General features: G+C 41.4%; 1 protein-coding gene across 2 annotated transcripts in view; it reads left to right on the top strand.

Moving 5' to 3' along the window:
• Tmem209 (transmembrane protein 209) overlaps positions 1-24490 on the top strand; it is a 31191-nt gene extending 6701 nt beyond the window's left edge. For both annotated transcript variants that reach the window (XM_038318925.1, XM_038318924.1), the window contains exons 6-15: positions 67-268; positions 5501-5676; positions 6374-6445; positions 8799-8895; positions 10909-11034; positions 13931-14028; positions 15815-15929; positions 16232-16329; positions 17929-18002; positions 22812-24490. In XM_038318925.1, coding sequence (XP_038174853.1) covers positions 67-268; positions 5501-5676; positions 6374-6445; positions 8799-8895; positions 10909-11034; positions 13931-14028; positions 15815-15929; positions 16232-16329; positions 17929-18002; positions 22812-22866 — 1113 coding nt within the window. In that variant the 3' untranslated portion in view covers positions 22867-24490. The remainder of the gene's footprint in view (positions 1-66; positions 269-5500; positions 5677-6373; positions 6446-8798; positions 8896-10908; positions 11035-13930; positions 14029-15814; positions 15930-16231; positions 16330-17928; positions 18003-22811) is intronic.
• Positions 24491-24764: the final 274 nt, after the last annotated feature.

The raw sequence follows: 24764 nt of genomic DNA, 5'->3' as shown, positions 1-24764 counted from the left end.
TTAAAAATCAAAAATAAATGTTTGCACTTCAATTGAAAGTAAATCCCATCCTCTCTTTGTGTGTAGCTGGCGAGCTTTAGTCTGTCTCCTCCTTCCCCATACCCTACCACTGTCGGCCCGGTGGAGAGCACTGGGTTGAGATCTCGCTACCGCTCCTCTCCCTCGGTCTACAACTCACCTGCTGACAAAGAGGACTACATGACGGACCTGCGGACTTTGGACACCTTCCTCAGAAGTGAGGAGGAGAAGCAGCACAGAGTTAAGCTGGGTATGCATTTTGTTTCCTTCTGACATACATATTTGTGTTGTTGCTTTACATGGTCCTTAAACTGACAGTAGACTAACTATCTACTGCTAAACTTAGGAGGTGAAACACGACCGACCTGAGCTCTGCGGTCAATGTAAAAACCTTTCACAAAAGGTAGAATGTCCCTAAACTGTGCTTGTGCATGTTCTCAAGCAGCGTAAAGCAAAGTACATTCAAACGATAGCTCTCCACGAGTCTTTTTGGAAGACTGATGTGCAGGGCAGGGGAGAGGGGGGCATTATTGCCCCTAAAAGTGCTGCTGGGCTTCGTTTTGTGTTTTTAGTACCATTTTAAAATTTGTCTCTAAATAATTCCTTAAAGCCTATAGTTTACCTAGGGAAACAGTGTTAGCAAGTCTTAATCTATTTGAGGTGGATTTGATTATTACAAAGTCAATTATTTGAAACCAAATTAGGTTATTGAACTGAGTAATGATTTTCCCCCCAGGAACTTCCACAGAAAAACACATTAGGTGCAGAAGCGTGGCCGTGGTGAAGAAGCCAAGTTATTGGAGCATGGCTCTTTGTGTCGCCTGAAATCTCTCTGGGGGTTTTAATTTAATTCTGCCTGCAAGTGCCACAAATGTCAAAGAAACAAATCAATATTATCTTGTTACTTCCGTCTTTTTTGAAATTTCAAAGTATTTGAAGTGTACTGGAAATTATAGAATAGCACAAAGAACAATTGATACATATCTTTTATGATTTTCAGATATTTTTCATTCCTTTTATATCTTTTTCTCTCACGTTGGGAAGGATTGTTGTCGATGTTTTTAAGTGTTATTGCTGTTGCCTTGTCTTGTCAAGCCGGACAAGACCTAGTTAGCTTTAGTTCCTCCTGAGTCAGCAGTGCTGTGGCCAGAGATTCTGATCCATGTCTGTTAACGTTTGGGCTTTCTCTTCTTTCTCTGTGGAGGGAAGGCTCTTTGATCTTAGACTTGCTTGGGGGCTCTCTGGTCACTCTTGTATGAACGGTTCTGACACATTGAAAAGAACATGTACTCTAAATTATGGTCTCTAGTTCTTTGCCTGGTATGTCTCTGTCTATTTCTATACTTTTAACCTCTCTGCTATGTTTTTAGGCTTTAGGTAATTTAAATATTCTGCATAAATTTATAAAAAAAATTGCAAACCTTCTTGCTCTCAGGCTGTGTAAATATCCTGTTATAAATTTTAATGCTACTTTTAACATTGTTTAAAATTCCTTTCAAAATTATTGCTGTGTTCTCATGGGGATTTTTATGTCTGTGTTTTTGATACAGTCATGTAGGCTGGTGTGGAATTTATTATGTCATCTAGGCAGTCTTCAAACATAACAGTGCTCTGACTTGGTCTCCTGAGTGCCAAGCCTGTTTGTATGGGACTTTGTGACTGTATTAGCTCATCTTTATTTTCCCCATACGCTTGTATGGGGGACTCGTGTGTGTATATGATCAGCTCAGGTGATCCTTTCTCGGCTGCTGTTCACTTTGTGTTTTTTGACATGGGTTCTATTATTGGCCTGAAACTTGGCAGCTAAGTTAAGCCGGTTTGCCAGCTGCCCCAGGAATCCACTTACCTTGGCTTCCCTGGTACTGGCATCAATGGCCCATAATGCTTGACTTGTTTTTCTTTTTTTTTTTTTTTTTTTTTTTTTTTTTTTTTTTTTTCGAGACAGGGTTTCTCTGTGGCTTTTGGTGCCTGTCCTGGAACTAGCTCTTGTAGACCAGGCTGGCCTCGAACTCACAGAGATCCGCCTGCCTCTGCCTCCCGAGTGCTAGGATTAAAGGCGTGCGCCACCACCGCCCAGCTTGACTTGTTTTTTAAAGATTTATTTTTGGCTGGATATGATGGCACATTCCTTTAATTTCACCTCTCTAGTGATCGAGGCATGTGGATCCCTGGGAGTTACAGCCCAGTCTGGTCTCCACAGTCCAGGACAGTTAGGGCTACAGAGTGAGACCTTGTCTCAGAAAAAAAGACTTCTATATTCTTTTTTTTTTTTTTTTTTTTCCCGAGACAGGGTTTCCCTGTAGTTTCTAGAGCCTGTCCTGAAAATAGCTCTTGTAGACCAGGCTGGCCTCAAACTCAGAGATCCTCCTGCCTCTGCCTCCCGAGTGCTGGGATTAAAGGTGTGCGCCACCACCGCCCAGCTAGACTTCTATATTCTTGACATTTTTCTTCGACATTGTACCCACCTGTACCTCATCTTTCGCATTTTTGCTCGTCTTCCTTTCCCCTCACTTTCTAGATCCACAAAATAATATAGATTCATCCTGCACTCTCCCTGGGTGGCTCAGGGGCCACTCTGCTTTCCGTGGGACTGGATTCTTAGAGAATATATTTAGAAGTTCATATCTGAGTGTTGGGCATGCTGTTGTACTTAGGTATCATATTTCAAGTTCTTAGAACACACTGCTGACAAATATTCACAACTCAGCTCCCCAGGAGTGAGAAGCTAGGCACACATTAATACATTCGTATTGTTTCTCCCTCACACATGCCCAAAGGTTTTTGCTGAGTCATTTAAAATAAGTTGTAGACTTTGTGATACTTCTTCCCTCAATATTTTACATGTGTCTCCTGAGAACTGGACATTTCCCCTTATAACTTCAAAATGAATTTCTTACCTTTGATAAACCACTGTAACTCAGACACTTTAATATGGTTGACCCAGAGCCAGTGATTGTAACACCCGATTTTGTGTTACCCCCTCGGTACAGTTCACACACCACTGTACCGTACGCGAGTTGGGCAAGGGCCTGGAGATTGAAAGAACACACAAGAGACCTGGGTCATTTGAAAGGAGATCAGCCGAATGCCGTTTTTTAACCTTGGGGAAATCCTTATATACCTCACTGCTGCTCAAGGATTTCCACCCAGGCAGGTGGGAAATTACCACACCAACGATGGAGTCAACAATGCCCTACAGCTAATCACCAGGCGGGGCAGAGGGAGCACAGGAACAAACAGGATGCTTAGTTAGCTGACCAGAAACTGTCCTCAAGATGAACCCCAGGAACAGGGGTAGACCCGGGCCCTACAAGTGATAACTGACCTTTTTCAAAAACAAAAAACCAGACCTTACTCTTTTCTTTTTGGTTTTTCGAGACAGGGCTTCTCTGTGGCTTTGGAGCCTGTCCTGGAACTAGCTCATGTAGACCAGGCTGGCCTCAAACTCACAGAGATCCGCCTGCCTCTGCCTCCCAAGTGCTGGGATTAAAGGCGTGCACCACCACCGCCCGGCCCTTACTCTTTTCTTTTACTGATGCAGGCTGCTCCAATTAGTTACACTTCTTTTGTGGTCTTTAACCTAGAAGGTGTGTGCATGTGTATCTTTTAAAGACACCTAGCTAGTGTGAGAATTGGGTTTTGTCCAGTTGTTTTAACTTTAAGTGTTTTCTGGTAGGAACACAGCTTAGTGGCATGTCTCTGTGTGTTAGATTAGGAGATGTGTGATACAGTGGCCTGTGGTGATTGAGAATTGCTTCACTTGGTCATGATGGTTGCAAGCAGGTCCCTTAGTAGTAGTTTCCCTTTGATTTCTGGCTCCCAGCCACCCTTCCTGCAGGAGCCACTAGACGGCTTGCCAAAGTGGATTAATGCAAAGATGGTTGCAAGTAGAGACTTCCTCGTGGGTTCCTTCCACATGTAGTGATCTGGCATTCTTCCATAAGAACAACCTTGTTGAGGGCTGGAGAGTGGTTCAGTGGTTTTAGGAGCACTGACGGCTCTTCCAGAGGATCCAGGTTTGATTCCCAGCACCCATGTAGCAGCTCTCAACTGTTTGTAGCACCAGTTCCAGGGGATCTGACATCTTCACACCAATGTACATAAAATAAATTAAAAAATAAGACAAAACAACCTTGCTTATCACTCAGCCCAGTTTTTAGTCACTTTGGACTCAGAGTTTAGCTTTTCTCAAATATGCTTGATTTTTTTAATTGATTTTTATTGAGTTCTACTTTTTTTTCTGCTCCCCTCCACTTCAACCCTCTCCCAAGGTTCCCATGTTCCCAATTTACTCAGGAGATCTTGTCTTTTCCTACTTCCTAGTAGATTAGATCCATGTACGTCTCTCTTAGGGTCCTCATTGTTGTCTAGGTTCTCTGGGATTGTGATTTCTAGACTGGTTTTCTTTGCTTTATGTTTAAAACCAGTTATGAATGAATATGCCTGGTGTTTAAGAGTAGCTTGTTTTAGTCTTTTATTTTTAATTCTTTTTTTTCTACATCAGTGATGTTCAGTTTTGGTTTGATTTTGTTGGAGTTTGTTTGTTTGTTTGTTTGTTTGTTTGTTTGTTTGTTTGTTTTGAGATGGCTTCTCTGTGTAGACCTGGCTGACCTGGAACTCACTCTGTAGACCATGCTGGCCTCAAAACTCAAGAGATCCGCCTGCCTCTGCCTCCCAAGTGCTGGGATTAAAGGTGTGCGCCAGTACTGCCTGGCTACCTCAGTGATAATTAAACCCACTTTTTCAAAGTTAATCCAACAGTTCAATTATCTGAAATTCTTGGAGACTAAATAATACTTCTGCGGCTGATTTTTATGCTTCGGGTCTCATTTACTAGAAATTTGTGTGGTTTTGTTGTTTACCTTTCAGATTTAGGAGAGTTTTGTGCATTCTGGGTGGGCTGGGTGGAAACCCTGTCTCGGACTCGGAAAGAATGAGCTCTTCATGAGCACACTCGTTAGTGAGGCCTCGTTTGTCCAGCTGTGCTGCTGCTGGTGGCGTGGTCTCCTGGATGTCAGCGTCTTCCATTGTGGGATAGCTTTCATCAGCCCTGGTCACTGCAGGGCGCCATGTAGAACAGTTCGTATAGCCTGTGGTCCAGAAAGCTTCTTAACAGATGCTGCCGTTAGCGCCATTCAGAGGAACTTCCAAACACTTGCTTTTCCCTGGTCAGTGACCGTCGCAGAGCATAACACAAGCTGAGTTTCCCAGCAGAAAGAGACACTTGCAACCATGCATCATTCCGAGACCTCTTAAGTTGATGGTGCTCAAAATGGTCTTTTTAATGTCTAACCAGTGATCTTCAAAGAGAAGACAATGTTGGGGGCCAGGGGAGACATTTCTTGAGTACTGTTGGGGGGTGCTTGTCTTTTTGTTCCTTGAGTATTGTCGGGTGGCCTAGTTCCTAGATGCCTAGTGTCTCTGGGTTACTGCTGTATAAAATGACTATAAGAACTAAAACACTTTGAATTTTTAATTTCAGGGAGCCCCGATTCCACCTCTCCTTCCACCAGCCCTACCTTCTGGAATTACAGTCGTTCTGTGGGGGATTATGCACAGACCTTAAAGAAGTTTCAATATCAGCTTGCCTGTAGGTCTCAGGCCCCGTGTGCTAACAAAGATGAAGCTGATCTCAGTTCTAAGCAAGCTGCCGAAGAGGTAAAGGGAAAATAAAAAGATTTAATATACGAAGACCTTTAGATAACTAGAAAACTATTTTATTTCTAGACGACTTTTCTCCTGTGATCCTCACTTTTACTGCTTAGGAATAGAAATTTGAAATTTATCTGTGGAATAGCTTTTGTCATTGAAATTTTTAGTTTATGATACATAGTTGACTAAAATGCCCTAACTATATAATACTTTCTGCAATCATTAGGAAAATAAAAAGAAATTCTCGGGACTAGAGAGATGACTCAGCAGTTAAGAGCTGACTGCTGCTCTTCCAAAGGACCTGGGTCCAATTCCCAGCACCTACATGGCAGCTCACAACTGTTTGTAACTCTAGTTCCAGAAGATGACATTCTCACATAGACATATATGCAGGCAAATACCAATGCACATAAAATAAAAATAAATAATTGTTAAAAAATTCTCGGTGGCCAGACTGTTGGATTTAAAACACATACATTTGCCAGTCTGTTCTTCAGTCTAATATCAGATACGGGGTTTTTTATTCTTTTTTTATACTTGAAAGCAAAACACACAGAGACATTTAACACTACTAGCCCAACCAAAATAAAGAACTTTTAAAGATATATTTGTGCATGAACAACAACCATGAGTTAGTAATAAGAAAATTACTGAATGCTAATTAAATGGATATTAGTGTTTCTGAAGGGTCTTTTTTAAACAGGTCTGGGCGAGAGTGACCATGAATAGACAGCTTCTGGATCACATGGACTCGTGGACAGCCAAGTTTAGAAATGTAAGTTGTGGACTGGAGAGACGGCTCAGCGCTTAAGAGCTCTGGCTGCTCTTTCAAAGGACCCAGGTTCAATTCCCAGTGCCCCATGGTGACTCACAACCACCTATAGCTCCAGTTCCAGGAGATCTGATGCCCTCTTTTGACCTCCATGGGCACCAGTCACACATACATACATGCTGGTAGACGTACATCCATGCATACACACACACATAAAACTAAGTTAAAGAAATTTTGAAAGGAAAGAAGTAAATGTTAAGTTGCGTCTTGTGCCAGTTGTAGACAGTATCAAACTATGAACTGGGGTTCTTCGTGAGATTGCTGGAGTTAAGTACTAAAAGTAATGGTGCGCGTATAGTGGTGGAGCAGTGGCCTTACAGCGCTGTTTTCTCGGGATCAGAAGTCCTTTCCGTGTTTAATCAGTGTAGCTAGAGAAAAGAAAGAAACCATGATTTTTAACTTCTTCCCTTTCCCAAATTTTCAATTCTATTTCCCCAAAAGGTTTTCTGTCAGTGTATTATATACCTAGAATTGTGAGGGAGACAAGAACGCGGCCCTCAGAAACACTGGTGTACTTGACACTGTTAAACATGCAATTTCCTTATCTCCCTAGAATCCTCTTATGTTTACATCGACTCCTCCACACACAGAGACATTGCTTCTCAGAGTGTCTGTGAGTCCCAGGTTCTGTGACAGACCCCCTTGGATGCCTTAGAAGAATTATGTTTCATTATTAAGTCAAGTATCAAGAGGAAGAGGTGACTAGCCAAGTATGGTGGCACATACATGTAATATGTACTAAAGAGCCTGAGGCGAGAGAGTGGGCCATTGTTTCAAGAATAAAATAAAATAAATGCAATATTTTGAGTCCGGTACCATCATTCTCATTCAGAATTTTCGGGGATGAGTACTGTATCTCTTTTAACTAGGTGGTTTTGTTGTAGCCAGAGAGTAGGTAGCAAGTTGTTTGCATGTAATAATGTTAAGAAGAATGAGTGGCAGGATGTCCTTGGAACTGTTACTTTGTTACACTTCCAGTTACAAGAAAGACTGAGCCAGGCTGTGGTGGCCCACACTTTTAATCCCAGCACTCGGGAGGCAGAGGCAGGCAGATCTCTGTGAGTTTGAGGCCAGCCTGGTCTACTAGAGCTAGTTCCAGGACAGGTTCCAAAAGCTACAGAGAAACCCTGTCTTGAAAAACAAACAAACAAAAGACTGGAATGTAGTATTTAAAGTCAAAAGATCTGTCAGGTATTTTAGCTTTTCCCAGGCTTGCAGGAGCTGGAGAGATGGGTAGCAGTTGTGAGCACGTCTGCTCTTTTACAGCACCTGAGTCGGTTCCCAGACCCATGTCAGGCAGCTCGCAGTCACCTGTAACTGCAGCTGAGGGTGTTCATTGCCTGTGGCTTGTGCAAGCGCCTCTACTCATGGACATGCACACACAATTAAAAATATATAATACAGAAAAGGAAGGACGGGCTTTCAATTTTCAAAGACTTTCTAGTTCAGACTTCTCATAAGGAATTGTGAATTAGTATTTCGTCTGAAACATTTTCATCTTTCGTAGTTAACAAAAGCTTAGGAATAGAGGTGGTGGTCAGGATCACTGCAAACACAGAACAGTCACACAGACACCCCAGACATTCCCTTCGTGCAGCCTTTCACACCCCCAAATAGTTTGATACTAGCCACAGAGGGGGATTTGAAGTTCCCAATCTTTAAAGGTAACGCTGTGATATTTACAAACTGATTTTAAATGTAATAAATCGGTGTGTATCTGCAGCTAAGGTATGGGCAAGCCTCTAGTGAGTTAATCAGTTACCCTAGCTTGAAAACTGTCTTACTGATTATAAACCAGTATAAGTGATATGGTAATGTGTGGATAATTACCTCTAGAAGTGTAGGCTGATGCTTATGTTTCCTTTTAGCCAAGGATAACAGTTAGAAGGGTTTTGTTTTGGAGACAGGTCTTATAATAAAGCTCTGGCTGATGTGGTACTTGATATGTAGGCCCGCTGGACTCAAACTTCCTCAAAAATTCTGCTGCCTCACGTCCCAAGTACGCAGATTACAGGCATAAGCCACTGTGTCCATCTTGAAAACAGAAATTTAGAAAAAAAATTAATATCTAGCTGAAAGTTTAACATTTTCTGAAATAAAAATTGTATGTGACTTAAGAATGTAGCTTGATTTGTGTGTGGCAGCTTATCTGCTCTCTCAGCATTCTCTCGCACCGTGTTTTATGATTCTCTTAGTCAAGTGGAAGACAGAAAAGTTGCCGGAAAAAAGGAAAAATAATGACTTCAGAAATTCTTTAGAATGATAACTATAGAAGCTATTCTTCATTCCTTCCTAGTGGATCAATGAGACAATATTAGTGCCTCTTGTGCAGGAGATTGAGTCTGTCAGCACTCAGATGAGACGAATGGGCTGTCCAGAGCTACAGATCGGAGGTATGTGAAGCAGACCTGCCTGGGTTTACTTCAGTACACTGTTTAAATGGAAAATATCTTCTTGTGATGGGCTGTTGGACAGCTTTCGTTATCTTCGGGTGAAGAAGAAAATGCTTGTAATTGTTTTTTCTTTTTTTTTCTTTTTTCTTTTTTTTTGGTTTTTCGAGACAGGGTTTCTCTGCAGCTTTTTTAGAGCCTGTCCTGGAACTAGCTCTTGTAGACCAGGCTGGCCTCGAACTCACAGAGATCTGCCTGCCTCTGCCTCCCGAGTGCTGGGATTAAAGGCGTGCGCCACCTCCTCCCGGCTTGTAATTGTTTTTTTAAATGTAGCAGATTTATTTGAGGTATACTTAAACATACACTTGCCTATACAGTTTGCCTGTTAAGTGGACAGTCCATATTGGCTTGAACCATCCTCCCCCCGGCTAATTTTACACTGTTTCATCTCCCCCACACCCTTCAGTGGTCTCTCCTTTCCATACACTCCCTCAGCCTTGTGTGAGCACCAGCCTTTGCTGTCTGGGCTAGTTCATGTCACTATGTGGTCCTTTGTGACTGGCTTCTTTCACTTGACATAATGTTTTTCAGTTTCTTTATTTCTTCGTATGTCCAACTAATAATCAGAATACACCTTCTACATTTTATTTACCCATTCATTGGTTGATTGTCATTTGGATTATTTCCTATAAATAATGCTGCTGTGAATAAGATTTTCAATATACATTTCCTTCGAAAAGCATATGACAGTTGATGCTGTATCTTCTATGCCCTTGGAAGATCTTTCTTTCTTTCTTCCTTCCTTCCTTCCTTCCTTCCTTCCTTCCTTCCTTTCTTTTTTTTTTTTTTTTTTTTTTTTTTGTTTTTCAAGACAGGGTTTCTCTGTAGCTTTGGAGCCTGACCTGGAACTAGCTTTTGTAGACCAGGCTGGTCTCAAACTCACAGAGATCCGCCTGCCTCTGCCTCCCGAGTGCTGGGATTAAAGGTGTGCGCCACCACTGCCCGGCGGAAGATCCTTCTAACATCAGGTGCTACTTAGGTGCTTAGGCTGCCTTTTTTCCCCTCTTAACTGTAAACTAGTTACTGCAAGTTAAGGTATGTTCTTTCTGGCTGGAGAGGGGGCTGAGTAGTAGAGAGCACACAGCGCTCTGGCAGGTGACCTAGGTTCAGTTCCCACATTTACCAGCCTGTAAATCCAGCCCCAGGAGTGGTTTCCATGGCTCCTGCACTCTTGTGCTCATTACACACAGACACGCCGGAAAGATGGTCCAGTGGTCAGAGGACCCAGGCTCAGTTCCTATCACCTATATGGCAGCTTACAACCAAATGTAACCCAGTTCCTGAGGGCCTGACATCCCTCTTCTGACCTTAGAAGGCACCAGGTATATATGTGATACACCAATATACATGTAGGCAAGACATTCATACTTATAAAAAAAAAAATCATAAAATAAATCTTTTTTAAAAAGATAAATTATTGCTCTTCTTTGTTCTTTTAACAAATATTGAGAGTCAGGCGGTGGTGGCGCACACCTTTAATCCCAGCACTCGGGAGGCAGAGGCAGGTGGATCTCTGTGGCCAGCCTGGTGTACAAGAGCAAGTTCTAGGACAGGCTCCAAAACCACAGAGAAACCCTGTCTCAAAAAATAAAAAATAAAAAAAAAAAAAAAAACAAATATTGAGCACCTACAATGTGCCGGGTACGATTATAGGCATTGATACAGTAGAGCACTGCAGAAAATGACAGAAGCCCTTGCCTTGGTCGAGCTTTCTTCCTAATAGATGAGACAGACGGGCAGGGTAGAAGACAGAGCTAGGACAGAAAGACAGCATCGGAGTAGTCATCTTTGTGCTGGGCAGGAGCTGTGAGCTCGAATGTGAAGGAAGACATCGCCCACTTGTGTAGGACCTCAAAGGCAGTGAGGAACCAGCTATTTGAAAACAGGCAAGAGAAAACTTTGAAGTTTATTGAGAGTCTCTGTGATAAGTAATCTGTGTTCTTTGTGTTTTAACAGAGGCGAGTGTTACCAGCCTGAAGCAAGCTGCCCTGGTCAAAGCTCCTCTCATTCCAACTCTGAATGCAATTGTGCAGTATTTAGACCTAACACCAAATCAGGAGTACTTGTTTGAGAGAATCAAAGGTAACTTGATTTGAAGAGGAAAAATGAAAGCTCTTTTATAACATTAGGGCTTTTGTAATGAAAGATAACAAGGAAAGACATTATTTTGAAAAAAGAAAGTAAAAAATATAATCATGGTCCTGTATTTTATAAGTGTATTTAAGTTGGGCTAATGAAGGCTTGTACTTGAAGAACTTTTCAGTCGTCTATAATACACTAAGAACTGTCAAAAGACTATCCCTAAGAGTTTAATCATTTTATCCTGTGTAAGAAACTTAATATGAGTTGAACAGGCTAGGCTCCTTTTCCGCTCCTAAGCCTGCCGAGAACTGGGAGCCACAGTGACAGTCCCTGTGACACCAGCCCGAGAACTGGGAGCCACAGTGACAGTCCCTGTGACACCAGCGTGCCGGTCTGAATCTTGTCACTTTTGTATTTAATTTCTGGTTTCTGTTATGTGCTTAGGACTGGGGGAGATGGGATCTGAGGAGACTGACCTGGAATCGGGAAGGTCAACCTCCCAAGCTCGCCCATACGCTCCCTTCATTGTGCCTCTCTACTTAAAGAACAATTCATAAAGTTAGGGTTAGTTTCATTGGGACAGACTGTAAAATGTTTCTTTGTTAAAGCAAGTTTGTTTGTTTTATGTTGTTGTTGTTGTTTTGGTTTTGGTTTTTCGAGGCAGGGTTTCTCTGTGGCTTTGGAGCCTGTCCTGGAACTAGCTCTCGTAGACCAGGCTGGTCTCAAACTCACAGAGATCCACCTGCCTCTGCCTCCCAAGTGCTGGGATTAAAGGCGTGCACCACCACCGCCCGGCATTAAAGCAAGTTTTAAAAATAGTATTTCAGTATTCAAAATTTTCATGCATTTTAACTGGAAAGTGTTAGAGTCCTCTGCTTTAACCCGTGCTTGGATTCAGATTTAGGAATAAGCATTTTTTTTCATGACTGTCTAGAGCTTAACGCATAAGGAGAATTTCAAGCATACATGGAACTCTAGATGAAAGTTGGTGATTTAGCACTTACCTGGATTGCCTACTCAGTGCCCAGCACCTCAAAAAAAAAAGTGGAATCAGGGAAGGCTGGAGAGATGGCTTAGCAGTTAAGAGCACTGGTTGCTCTTTCATAGGTCCTGAGTTCAATTCCCAGGAACCACATGGTGGCTCACAGCCATCTGTAACAAGATCTGGCGCCCTCTTCCAGTGTGCAGGTGTACGTGCAGACAGAACACTGTATATACATAAAATAAATAAGTCTTTAAAAAAATCACACAGCTACAACCTCCTAAAACATAAATATCACCCAGTTCAGAACATCTGTGATGGAGGATTCCCATTGGCTAATAAAGAAACTGCCTGGCCCATTTGATTGGCCAGCCCTTAGGTGGGCGGAGTAGACAGAACAGGAAGAAGGAAGTGAGGTAGATGGCTCAGTCAGATGCTACGCCTCTCCTAAGTTAGACAGACTGCCCTGCCTCTCCTCAGAGATGCCAGATGCGATGAAGCTCCAGCCCAAGATGGACACACGCTAGAATCTACCTGGTAAGGCACCACTTTGTGGTGTTACACAGATTATTAGATATGGGTTAGTCAAGATGTGAGTAAGAGGCTGAAAATAATGGGCCAGGCAGTATTTAAAAGAATACAGTTTCTGTGTAATTATTTTGGGGCACAAGCTAGCCCGGCGATCAGGAGCAGGGCTGCAGGAAAGCAGCCCACAGCCCCGCACTACACATCTGTCTGCTCAGGCCTCCCTGCCCTGTATTACCCCAGCTGTTTCCTTCCTTCTGTCTCGTGCCAGCATCTGATTGTAAAACTTCTCGTTTCAGTTGTCAGTTCATCTGTAACGTGTGTGTGTGTGTGGGTTTTTTTTGAATGGTTTCTTTATTTTCATGTGCAGTGGTGTTTTGCCTGCATGAATATCTGTATGAGGGTGTCGAATACCCTGGAACTGGAATTATAGACAGTTGTGAGCTGCCATGTGGGTGCTGGGAATTGAACCCAGGTCCTGGAAGGGCTGCTGGTGCTATTAACCACTGAACCATCTCTCCAGCCCCCTATAATATTTTCCTAATGTATCTCTAAAACATAAAGTGTTATACAGTGCTACCATGGGGTTAGCACATATTAGCTGACATATTTGTGATATTTCCCTTATTTTATGAAATATCCAGTGTGTGTTTAAATATCCTACCAGCTCATATTTTAAATATCGTTTGTTTGAAGCAGGATTCAAATACTATCATGTATTATGATAAACTAATCTGTTTCTTTTAAGTTGTAGTTTTCCTGTCCATCCTTTTTTAAATCTTTGCAAGGTATTTGTTGTAAGAGCTAGATTATTGTCTTATACAGTTGGGGCTTGTGAATATATCCATGTATTTTCTATAAATTCACATTCAAATATTTTGGTAATCTTGGCTTATTGATAGTATTTTTACATATAAATTGAAAATATGTGTATGAGGTATCATTGATATAAGAAATGAAATGCAGTGAATGCCCTTTTTGTTTGTTTGGTTTTTGTTTTGTTTTGTTTTTTTTCAAGACAGGATTTCTCTGTTATCCTGGCTCTTGTGCAGCTCACTCTGTAGATCAGGCTAGCTTCAAACTCAGAGATCCACCTGCCTCTGCCTCCCAACATGCACCATCACGCACCAGCTGCAATGAAACTCATGGCTTTACACACCCACAGTGCAGTTCTCACACACTAAGAGCATCTATGTCAGCAGCCATGCACGACATTCTAACTGCAGCGATGAAGACTCCAGAGTATCAGTTGATTCTATGTAGTGGTGTTTAACTGTACTTTTTCTACTGTGATCCACTGGCTTCTTTTCTTTTTTGGCTTGTTTTTTTCTTTCTTTTTTTTGTTTTTAATATGTCTTAAGCATCTTAATCTTGGCTTTTGTTGCACAGAACTTTCCCAGGGAGGCTGTATGAGTTCGTTCCGATGGAACAGAGGTGGAGACTTCAAAGGACGCAAGTGGGATACAGACCTGCCCACTGATTCTGCCGTACGTCTTTCATTATTTTTTAGCCTGATAAATTTGTTATTATATTAACATGGTTTTATTTTTCCCTTACAAATATTAGTTAGAAAGGATTTAAAACTAAGTACCATCAGCATCGTGCCCATCCACTGTGAAGACTTTGTTTGGCCAAGTGGTGCTAATATTTCAAGTTCCTAAACATGGCTGCAGGAACACTTCTGTTCCCCTCTTTGCTCTGCTATTTAGGCATTTTTCATGATTAGGTACCATTGTTTAATTGTTCTGTATTGGACTTAAAAGATGATAAAGTGGTGATGGAAAAGAATTTGTTAAATAATGTAGCAAAGAATATTATGACATCTTTTCTTTCTTTCTTTCTTTCTTTCTTTCTTTCTTTCTTTCTTTCTTTCTTTCTTTCTTTTTTTGTGGCGGGGGGGTTCAAGACAGGGTTTCTCTGTGTAACATTCCTGACTGTCCTGGAACTCTCTTTGTAGACCAGGCTGGCTCAAACTCACTGAGATCCACCTGCCTCTCTCTTGCCTCCCAAGTATTGATTAAAGGTATGCACCACCACCACCTGACTGACCCATTCTTTCTTTCTTTTTTTTTTTTAGATTTATGTATTCATTATGTATACAGTATTCTGCTTGCATGTGTCCTTGTAGGACAGAAGAGGGCATCAGATCTTATTACAGATGGCTGTGAGCCACCATGTTGTTGCTGGGAATTGAACTCAGGACCTCTGGAAGAACAGTCAGTGCTCTTAACCACTGAGCCATCTCTCCAGCCCCAACACATTCTTTCTTATATGGAATTATTACTTTAGGAAAGATTGCTACCATCACACTTAGTAAATCAAAGAGCTTTAAAGTTTGTGTTTTTCAAAATTGTGTTATTTTTTGTATTATTTACATGAAAATTAATTTTTGATGTTTATATTCAATTGAGAATTAAATATATGCAGATTTTCTTGGTTTTGCTGGCAACTGCATGGTTGCAAATTCTCTAAGTAACAGAAAATAAGGAGCCAGGTCAAGTGTAGATCTATAATCCCTACTACTTAAAAGCCTGAGGCAGAAGGATTGCAAGTTCGGTTCAAGGCCTGCCTGAACTGCTACGGAGTGAGATCAAGGCCAGCCGGAATAGCTTAATGAGACTTTATATCAAAATAAAAAAGGGCTAGGGGTACAGACCTGTGACAGAACATTTGCCTATGCTTGCCACTCCAGGTAGAGTCTTGAAATGCACATTCACACACATGCACGCATCTCAAGCATGCATACGAGGGTGAGGGAGGAGGAATGTTCTGCTTTTGATTGCTCTAAAAAAAACAAAAATGAAGACGAAGTAAGTTTGGTGTTTAAATTGTCCCACCCCATATGCAAATATATTGAAATTTTTGAGGGGGCTGCTGAAGATTTCAGCCAGGGCAGGTGCTCTATCCACTGGACACATACAGCCCTGGAGTAGATTGTTTGAACTATAAACTTCGCCTTATCAACACACTAAATTCTTTTGTGATTTAAGTTCATTTCTTTTTTTTATGTATAAATTTTTTTAACCAGGTGGTGGTAACGTATGCCTTTAATCCCAGCACTTGGGAGGCAAAGGCAGGCAGATCTCTGTGAATTTGAGCACAGCCTGGTCTACAGAGAGAGTTCTAGGACAGCCAGGGCTACACAGAGAAACCCTGTCTTAAAAAAACAAAATGAAACAAAAATAATAATTTTTATAAGTACAGGCCTTTTTAAAGCTGTGTTTCTGTGCTGGGTTGCCGTTCTAACTTTGAGTGACTGTTTTCTCTCCTCAGATCATCCTGCATGTGTTTTGCACCTACCTGGACTCCAGGTTGCCTCCACACCCCAAGTACCCTGACGGGAAAACATTTACTTCCCAGCACTTCGTTCAGACGCCAAATAAACCAGGTACTAACTCCAAAAAGAACATGTTGAGATTGTCACCTGAAATACCTTTATGGTTTATGTTGTGGGGTTTTTACTTTGTTTGGGGGGGGGGTTTATTTGGGGTTTTGTTTGTTGGTTTTGTTTTTCTGACGCGGTTTCTCTGTGTACCCTTGGCTGTCCTGGAACTAGCTCTTGTAGACCAGGCTGGCCTCGAACTCACAGAGATCCAGCAGCCTCTGCCTCCCGAGTGCTGGGATTAAAGTAATGCGCCACCACTGCTCGGCTATGGCTTAGTTTTTTAACATGTCATATTTTCTTTACAGATGTTACGAATGAAAATGTGTTTTGTATTTATCAGAGTGCTGTCAACCCTCCACATTATGAGCTAATCTATCAGCGACATGTCTACAATCTTCCAAAGGTATTTCTTGTTTTCAATTCTAGGGTTGATCTCAGGACCTCATGTATACTGGGCAATACTCTACTATTGAACTGCATTCCCAACCCTAACGAGCTTGTCATGATGGCATTTTGATAACATTTAAAAATTGATTCTGGGTTTGGTTTTTTGTTTTTGAGGCAAGGTCTCACTTTATAACCCAGGCTGGCCTAAAGTTTTTGGTGATCCTGCACCCTCTTCGCAAGAGCTGTGATTACCTGTATGAGACAGCACATGGTCTTGTGTTCTGTGTGCCGTGAACACAGTAGTGTTTAATTTGGGAGTATAAAGAAAACCACTCATGGAGAAGCTGCTGCTGTTAGCATCTTGTCAGGTTACCTTCTGGACGCTTCATTTGGGGCTTTGTGTTGTGTTTTGTTTGAGAGAGTGTCTGGTTGTCCTAGAACTCAATTTTGTAGACCCAGTTGGCCTCAAACTCAGAGAGTGAAGATGTGCACCTTCCTAGCTTTCTGGTTCGTTTTGTTTTGGTGGGGTTTTGTTTTGTTTTATTTTGTTTTTCTCTTAGGTTTTCAAGACAGTGCTTCTCTGTGTAGCAGTTCTGTCTGTCCTTGAGACAAAGCTGGCCTCAGACCTTTGAGATTTTTTTTCTTAACCAGCATCTTTACTAAGAAATTTTACATTGGCTGCAATTTCTTTTTGTTGATTTCTAGTTGCCGGGGGAGGGGGAGCTGATCTCAACATGTAGCTCAGACTGGCTTCCAGTGCTCAGGCCTGCGTGCCTCGGCTTCCTGATTACTAGGACTTCAGGCAGGCTCCTCCATACAGAACTGTTGACTATAATTATACAATGAGTTCTCCATTAGTTCCTAGCAGACATAATAATTTCATTTCTTTCTGGTTTAATTTTACTTTTGTAAATGCATAAGTATTTTGAGCCACAGAGGTTCCTGTTGCTCCCCCATGCCAACCCCTTATTTTTGTATAATAGAGAAATACTATCTTATAAAATTCATATATCCTCAGATTCCTACGCAAACACCCAAAGGCAAGTAATATCTGATACATCAACAGAGGGGTTTTGTAGCCCAACAGTTAGGTGTAACAGTTGGGTTTCAGAACTGGCAAAGATTGCCCGACTGCATTACCAGTAAAATCACTTCACAAACTCTTGATAATCCTGACACTCCTGTGACTGTTCCCTTGGGGGACAGAGCATGTCTTATGTGTGACCCATCAACGTCAGAAATGTTTTCTTCTTTCCACACTTCACCATGGCTTTGGTTCTGCATGTGTGGCCCTCTCCCGCCCCACCAGTCTGTCAACGTCTGTTTTACATTCTTGCTTTTAGGAAGCCATTTTCTGCCTCTCCAGTCTAGGTTAGAGGCTGCTCTGTGTTCCTCTAGCGTCCGGCTTCCCCTCACACTTCTGCCTTTCCTACTCCATGTTCAACTCTGTTCCATGATGTTTTCTGTCTCTTCGCAGTAGGCGTTGTGTGTTGAATGAATAAAACTCTGAATTATGTAAAATTCTAAACTGCTGGGTGTAAACGGTAAGAGCTGCATTTGCCTACATGACTGAATCTTTGTAGTAAGATTTATACTGTTTTTGTCTTGATTCTAGGGCAGAAATAACATGTTTCACACATTGTTGATGTTCCTTTACATCATAAAGACCAAAGAGTCAGGAATGCTTGGGTAGGTATTTATGATTTTAAGGTTAAGTACTTAACTTAGTTAAGAGTTTTTCTTTCTGTGTTAAGATTCTGCAGGAGGTAACACATATACCAAAAGATTGTGGGCGGAACTCTAGATCAGAGTCTCGTCCATTCAGGCTTCAGAACTTCCATTTTCCTGTCAGTAAAGTCAACTAAAGACCATCCGGTCAACTTTTCAGTATGTCCCCTGAAATAGGATAAAAATCAGACTCTTGCCACTTGACAGTATAAAAGCAGAAACTTGGAGTCTGCTTTCCAAACCATTCCATTTTAGATACAAAGCATTCCACAAAGTCTGTATACTTCCAAAGGGCCTAGTCTGTACCTATTCCAAATATTGCTAATTGGGATGAAAAATAGTCTGTTGAAGTTGTTTATGAAATCAGTAATGAAGCTCACATTATTTACAAATTCAGAATTACCATGTTGTCATGTCTATGATTCAGTGATTCCGTATTTCAAATACTGTTTGAAATAAGCGGGCCACTCCCAGGGCTGAGGAAATCTGGTAATGTATAATTTGAGAGCTTCTGGGGGCCCAGCTGTCATAAAAAGCACCTAAAAATAATGAAATGTCAAGGGAAGTACTTGCTTCAGAGGACATCTGTGGCTGGTTCCACTCTGGTGGGCATGTCAGAGTGTGCTGCCAGCACTGTAGCCGTGGGTACATGTGCCACCAATACTGAGGGCATGACTTGTGAACTGAATCACCCTAAAAGGCAAATCGAGTATCAGGTTTCACTGAAAGAGGTAGTTATCTGCTGACATGAGTTGTATGCTGTTCACACACTGGGTGTCTACTGGTGTGAAGCGGTGTGTGCACATGGCATCACGCTCTTCCTCTTGTGGAATGCACTGCCTTAGTGAAGGCAAAGCTCTGTCCCAGACGTGTTTGTTACAGGTAAAAGATTCAACAGATGTCAGCAGAAGCTCATAGACAGAGACAGTTCTCTGCCTTGACTTTTCTGACGTTTGTTTGTCGTGGGGAGGAGAGTACAGACGCCAAGACACACGCATGGAGGTCAGAGACAAGCTGCAGGAGTCAGTTCACTACTACCACGGCAGTCGGGGGTTAAATTCAGGTCATCAGGCTTGGCGGCAGCTACCTTCCCCCAGCCATCTCACCAGCCCTTATTCATTTCTTGCATCGTATTTTTCAATATAAGGAAGATTAAAAAGGAAAATCATTGCGGAAAGCATCTAAACTAAGAAGGTTTTTCATTATTTTTCAATTGCAAAAATAATGCTTGTTTAATATAGAAATACTTGAATGACATAACAGTATACACCAGAAAATGAAAATACCTTCCTATTCAGCCTCTCCATTGATCTGCACAAAGTGCCCAGAGTGCCAGGTTTTCACTATCCAGACAACTCTGAGGAATGAGTTTGTATCTTTCACCTTGTTTAAAAATGAATTACACCCAAACTTATCCTGTTTGAGCTGACTTTTAATTTTATGATGTGTCATAGGCATTTGTCAGTATCAGTAGGTACATATTTTTTTCTAAAATTTCTCATAAGGTTTCATTGTAAATATATATATATGTGTGTGTGTGCATATATAGATTGGGATATGTAATTTGCAGCAAGTGTATTGTTAATATACAAAATCGTTGTTGAAACTGGAGATGGCTCAGTTATTAAGAGCCCTGGTTAAATTTCCAGAGCCTCCATGGTAGCTCATAGCTGTCTAACTCCAGTTCCTGGGGATATGACACCTTGTTCTGGCTTCCACAGACAGTAGGCATGCACACAATACACATACATACATGCAGGCACAACATTTAGATGTAACCGGAAGTTTCTCTCCTGCCCCCCAAATAACTACTCAGGGGCTTAATATTAATTATAAAACGGTGGTGGCGCACACCTTTAATCCCAGCACTCGGGAGGCAGAGGCAGGAGGATCTCTGAGTTCGAGGCCAGCCTGGTCTACAAGAGCTAGTTCCAGGACAGGCTCTAGAAACTACAGGGAAACCCTGTCTCAAAAAACCAAAAAAATAAAAAAAAAATTAAAAAAAAAAAAAGTTTGGCTGATGGCTCAGATTTATTACTAGCTAGCTCTTACATTTAAATTAACCCATTTCTATTACTCTAAGTATTGCCATGTGGCCGTGCATTACTGGTCTGTTGGCATGTTGCTCCTTAGGCAACTGGCTGGCGTCCCTCTCAACTTTCCCTTCTTTCTCCCTGTATTCAGTTTGGCCTTCCCACCTGGCTATATTCTGCCCTGCCATAGGCCAAAACAGTTCTATTCATCAGCCAATAAAAGCAGCACATTTTTTTTTAAATTTAAGATTTATTTATTATTATGTACACAGTGTCTGTCTGCATGTATGTTTGCAGGCCAGAAGAGGGCACCAGATCTCATTACAGATGGTTGTGAGCCACAATGTGGTTGCTGGGAATTGAACTCAGGACCTCTGGGAGGACAGCCAGTGTTCTTAGCCTCTGAGCCATCTCTCCAGTCCAAAAGCAACACATTTTGTAGTGTACAGAAGGATATCCTACGTCACTCAGACCCAGGAAAAAGTTAAAATTTAAATAAGAAAAAAATCATTGATTCTACTTAGTGTTTCTGAAAGGCTGGAGGTTTGTTTGTTTGAGACAGGGTTTCTCTGTGTAGCCCTGGATGTCCTGCCTTTGAGCTCAGAGGTCCTCTGGCTCCAGAGTACTGGGATTAAAGGTGTGTGCTACTGTGCTTGACTCCTGAAAGACTATTTGCATGTGATGAATTAAATTGAAAATATTAAATACCTGCTGAGCTTTTAGCTTGTGAGGACTTAGGTCGTTGGGACATTTGGCAGTGCTGCGCAGTGAACCAGAGCTTCGTTCGTGCTCAGTATCTTCTGACTCTAGCATGGACTTCTTAATGTTTTAGAAGAGATTTTTGGGGTTTTTTTTTTGTTTTGTTTTGTTTTGTTTTAGTCCATGCCTCACTTTCCACACACTGTCCCTGAATTTACCGTCTTCCTGTTTCCACCTCCGTCCAGAGTTCCAGGAGAGCACCATCATGCCCAGTTTCCCAGTCTGGAGTTTAAATTGGTGTGTGTTGGGGGAGGGAATGTGTGTACCCTTGAACACACTCATGGACAGCAGAAAACATTGGGTGTGTTCTGTTGCACTCTGAAATTTTTATTTTCCTCTAAATATCCATATTACTATTTTGATGTAGTAATTGATTGATTTTAATAGCATGCATAAAAAGAACTTCACTGGGCTGTGGTGGCACACACCTTTAATCCCAGCACTCAAGAAGCAGAGGCAGACAGATTTCTGTGACTTCTAGGACAACCAGAGCTACACAGTGAAATCCTGTCTTGAAAAAAAAAAGAAAAAAAACCCTCAAGAACTTTATTGAGCAGTAATTTAAGGCCAAAAAGAACTTGTATAGTTTAAAAATGCTTATCTCTTTTTATTTGTATGTGTTTGTGTGTGTGCTGGGTATTGAACCGAGGTAGGCAATTTCTTTACCACTGAGGTACACCCTCGGCCCCTAAATCTTCATTTTTATTTTTTTTATTTCTTGTTTGTTAACCTGTGTATGTATGTGTGGTATGTGTGCATGTTTCAGTGTGTGTGTTCACATGTATATGTATGTGGGTGTGTGTAGAGACCAGAAGTTGATTCTGTATATCTTCCCCCAACATTCTATCCAGTATATTGGGGTTTCCCGCTTGAACCTAGAGTTCAACATTTGGATGGGCTGGCTAGCCAACTTGCCCAGGTTTCCCGTGCCCACACTGGGATTGCAGACAAGCTGCCATGCCCAGTTGGCAGTTGCGGGAGTGCTGAGGATCTGACCTCTAGGCTTCATGGTTACAAAAAGGTCTTTACCCACTGAGCCATCTCTTCATCCTCCCTCGTGGTTTATTTTTTTAATCAAGAAAAAAATTCTTTAAAAGTATTAATATTTTTCAGCCAGCTTGGAAATTAAAATTACTTGCTGCTTTTCCACAGGACCCAAGTTGACTTCCCAGCATCCACACCAGGCAGCTCATCATGCTTCAGGAAACATAATGTACATACACACAGAAATAAAACAGTGAGGGGCTGGAGAGGTGGGTCAGTGGTTAAGAACACTGGCTGCTCTTCAGAGGACCCAGGTTCAATTCCCAGCACCCACATGGCAGCTCACGACTGTCTGTAACTCTAGTTCTGGGGGAATCTGTCACCCTCACACAACATACAGACAGAGCACCAATGCACATAAAATAAAAATAAAATCTTTAAAAATAAAACAATAAATCCTTTTAAATGCTTTTTTTTAAAAAAAAAAAAAAAACGTAGCAGATAGTTAAGGCCAGCTGTGGTGGTATATACCTATAATCCCAGCATTGGAAACTGAGGCAGGAGGATTGTGGGTTTTTTGTTTTGGGGGGACTTGGGGGGACATGGTTTCTCTGTGTAGCTCTGGTTGTCCTAGAACTAGTGCTGTAGACCAGGGTGGCCTCGAACTCAGAGATCTCTGCCTCTTCTGCCTCCCAAGTGCTGGGATTAAATGTGTGCGCCGCCACCATTGACTGAAAAATTAATTTTCAGCACCCTATAAACCTATTGTTTCTAAACATATCTTTTAAACAGTTCCTAGAATCGTCACCAGTACTTGAACTCCCCTGCTGAGCTGTGTGGCTGGCTCTGCTGCTGAGTCACTTCAGCTGGTCTCGTTAGACAGTGTTCTTACTAGAACCAGACCTTAGATACTTGCACAAGCAATTCAACTAAAGCTTTTTTCTTTTTTTCTTTCTTTCTTTCTTTCTTTCTTTCTTTCTTTCTTTCTTTGTAGGAGAGTTAATCTTGGGCTCTCTGGTGTGAATATTTTATGGATTTTTGGAGAGTAGTCCATCATTTAATCTCAAACATTTGGACTTTGGTTTTATTTGTCCTGGAAGAAGTTGGAGCCCAACATCTACGAGTAAGCGCCTCTTCTGAAATAGGATGTGTGCTCTGCAGACTTGTTAGATGTAACAAGAACGCACTCGCTCTCAGGAAGCTTCTTATGATATAACAGCACCTGTGTTTTCTACCCCACAAAATAGTAATTCCATTGGATGACTCTAAAACCCCAACCCTGGTGTGACCTAGTGCATCCTCTCCATTGTAACTCCAGTGAGAATCGACCCTTCATCCTTCACCATCACTAACTATTTCATTGTTGTATAGTAGTGTAAGTACTCAAAATGAACCTTGCTAGCTTTCTTTGTTGTGTCTCTGTATTTCCCCAGTGTTCTACAAGTCGGCCTAAAGCTGAAATGAAATTAATTTCTAAGTGATGTAGTACTTAATCCTGCTGAGCCTTCTCCCCAGACCCCTGTTGGATTTTTTTTTTAATATTAAAAGAGATTTGATAATATTGGTCTTGAAAGGTCACACTTGCATTAAATTTAGCTGATAAAATTAAACTTTAGTTAAATGACTAAGGACATCAAGAAAACTGTTACTGCTTTGATTAGCACCTCTTTCCTGCCCACTGTGGGAAGAGGGCATGTGTGCGTGGGTGTGGGTGTCTGTCTGTCTGTCTCTGTATGTCTGTGTGCTGGGGCCTGAACCTGAGTCCCTGTAGGGCATCATTAGGCATCCTACCACTCCCTTCTCTGAGATCCCAATGGTATAGCCTTCCCATGTCTGGTTTTTAGGTGGAGTATAGCGTATTGGTGCTCCATCTTGTCTTAGGTGCATATGAACTAATTAATAGTCGCATGTGTCTTTAAAGATTGCTTCCATCACCTGTGTTTAGACAAGTGATGTGTGCATCCCATTTTGTATGGTTTGAAATTTTTTTTTTAAGTTAAGAAGGTTGACCGTAAGCTTAAAAGGTGATTTTCAAAAGAAAGGCACTGTCAATAGCTCTCAATAGGTGCTAATACCCCATTTAAGAACATATCACTTGGAAAAAAAGTTTAAATAAACTTAAAAAAAGAAAGAAAAAAATTCAGAGTTTCTGTCTCATGTCAAGAGCCATCTGGTATGGGACAGAAAGAAGAATTTAGAAAAAAAATTTCATACCTAAAAAAACAAAAGAACATGTCACTTAACTCACTAAATAAATATAAGGACATGTTACAATTTAAATCTGTGATTTTGAATACCGTGGAATCGGTTCCTATGCTATAGAGGGTACAACTGCATAGACTGTACTAAAAGCCCCAGAGAATTAACAGTGCATCAAATACCACCAGCCTTGTTTGTATGGTAACCATCAAAATATATCATATAATAAATGCATGTAAGAATACTTGACTGTGTAAAAAGAAAAGTTGTCTATATACTTAGTGTGGGTTGCTGTAAAGTTCTTATAGCAACTTCTTTATAAATAAACAGATTTGGTAAAGACATGGTGGGATAGGCCGGGAACCTCAACTGCGCATGAGAATGAGGTGGGAGGATCATTAGTTCAAGGCCAACCAGGCTACATAGTAATAACCTTGCATAAAGGTAAAACAATAAAATAATTATCTGCACTGATGAAATAGTTTGAATTTATTATACAGAAAATGTGCTGCAAATATAACATCATTTTTTTGTTCTGTTTGGGTTTTTGTTTTTATTACTAGGAATTGAACCCAGGGTACATCTAACATTGTACCACCGAGCTATATCCCCAGCCTCCGATATAGCAATTTCTTGTATTAAAATGAGTCAATATCTACTAATACCGCAAATCAAATGTTAGCCCTAGGATATGTGTCACGTGTTCCTTTTTATTGCTTAACTCAGATCCATGAATCTAGATGATGTT

Source organism: Arvicola amphibius, chromosome 2, assembly GCF_903992535.2.
Source record: "Arvicola amphibius chromosome 2, mArvAmp1.2, whole genome shotgun sequence".
In the NCBI taxonomy this organism is placed as follows: Eukaryota; Metazoa; Chordata; class Mammalia; order Rodentia; family Cricetidae; genus Arvicola; species Arvicola amphibius.
The sequence above is the reverse complement of the archived record's forward strand: the minus strand, read 5'-3'. Positions and strand labels throughout refer to the sequence as shown.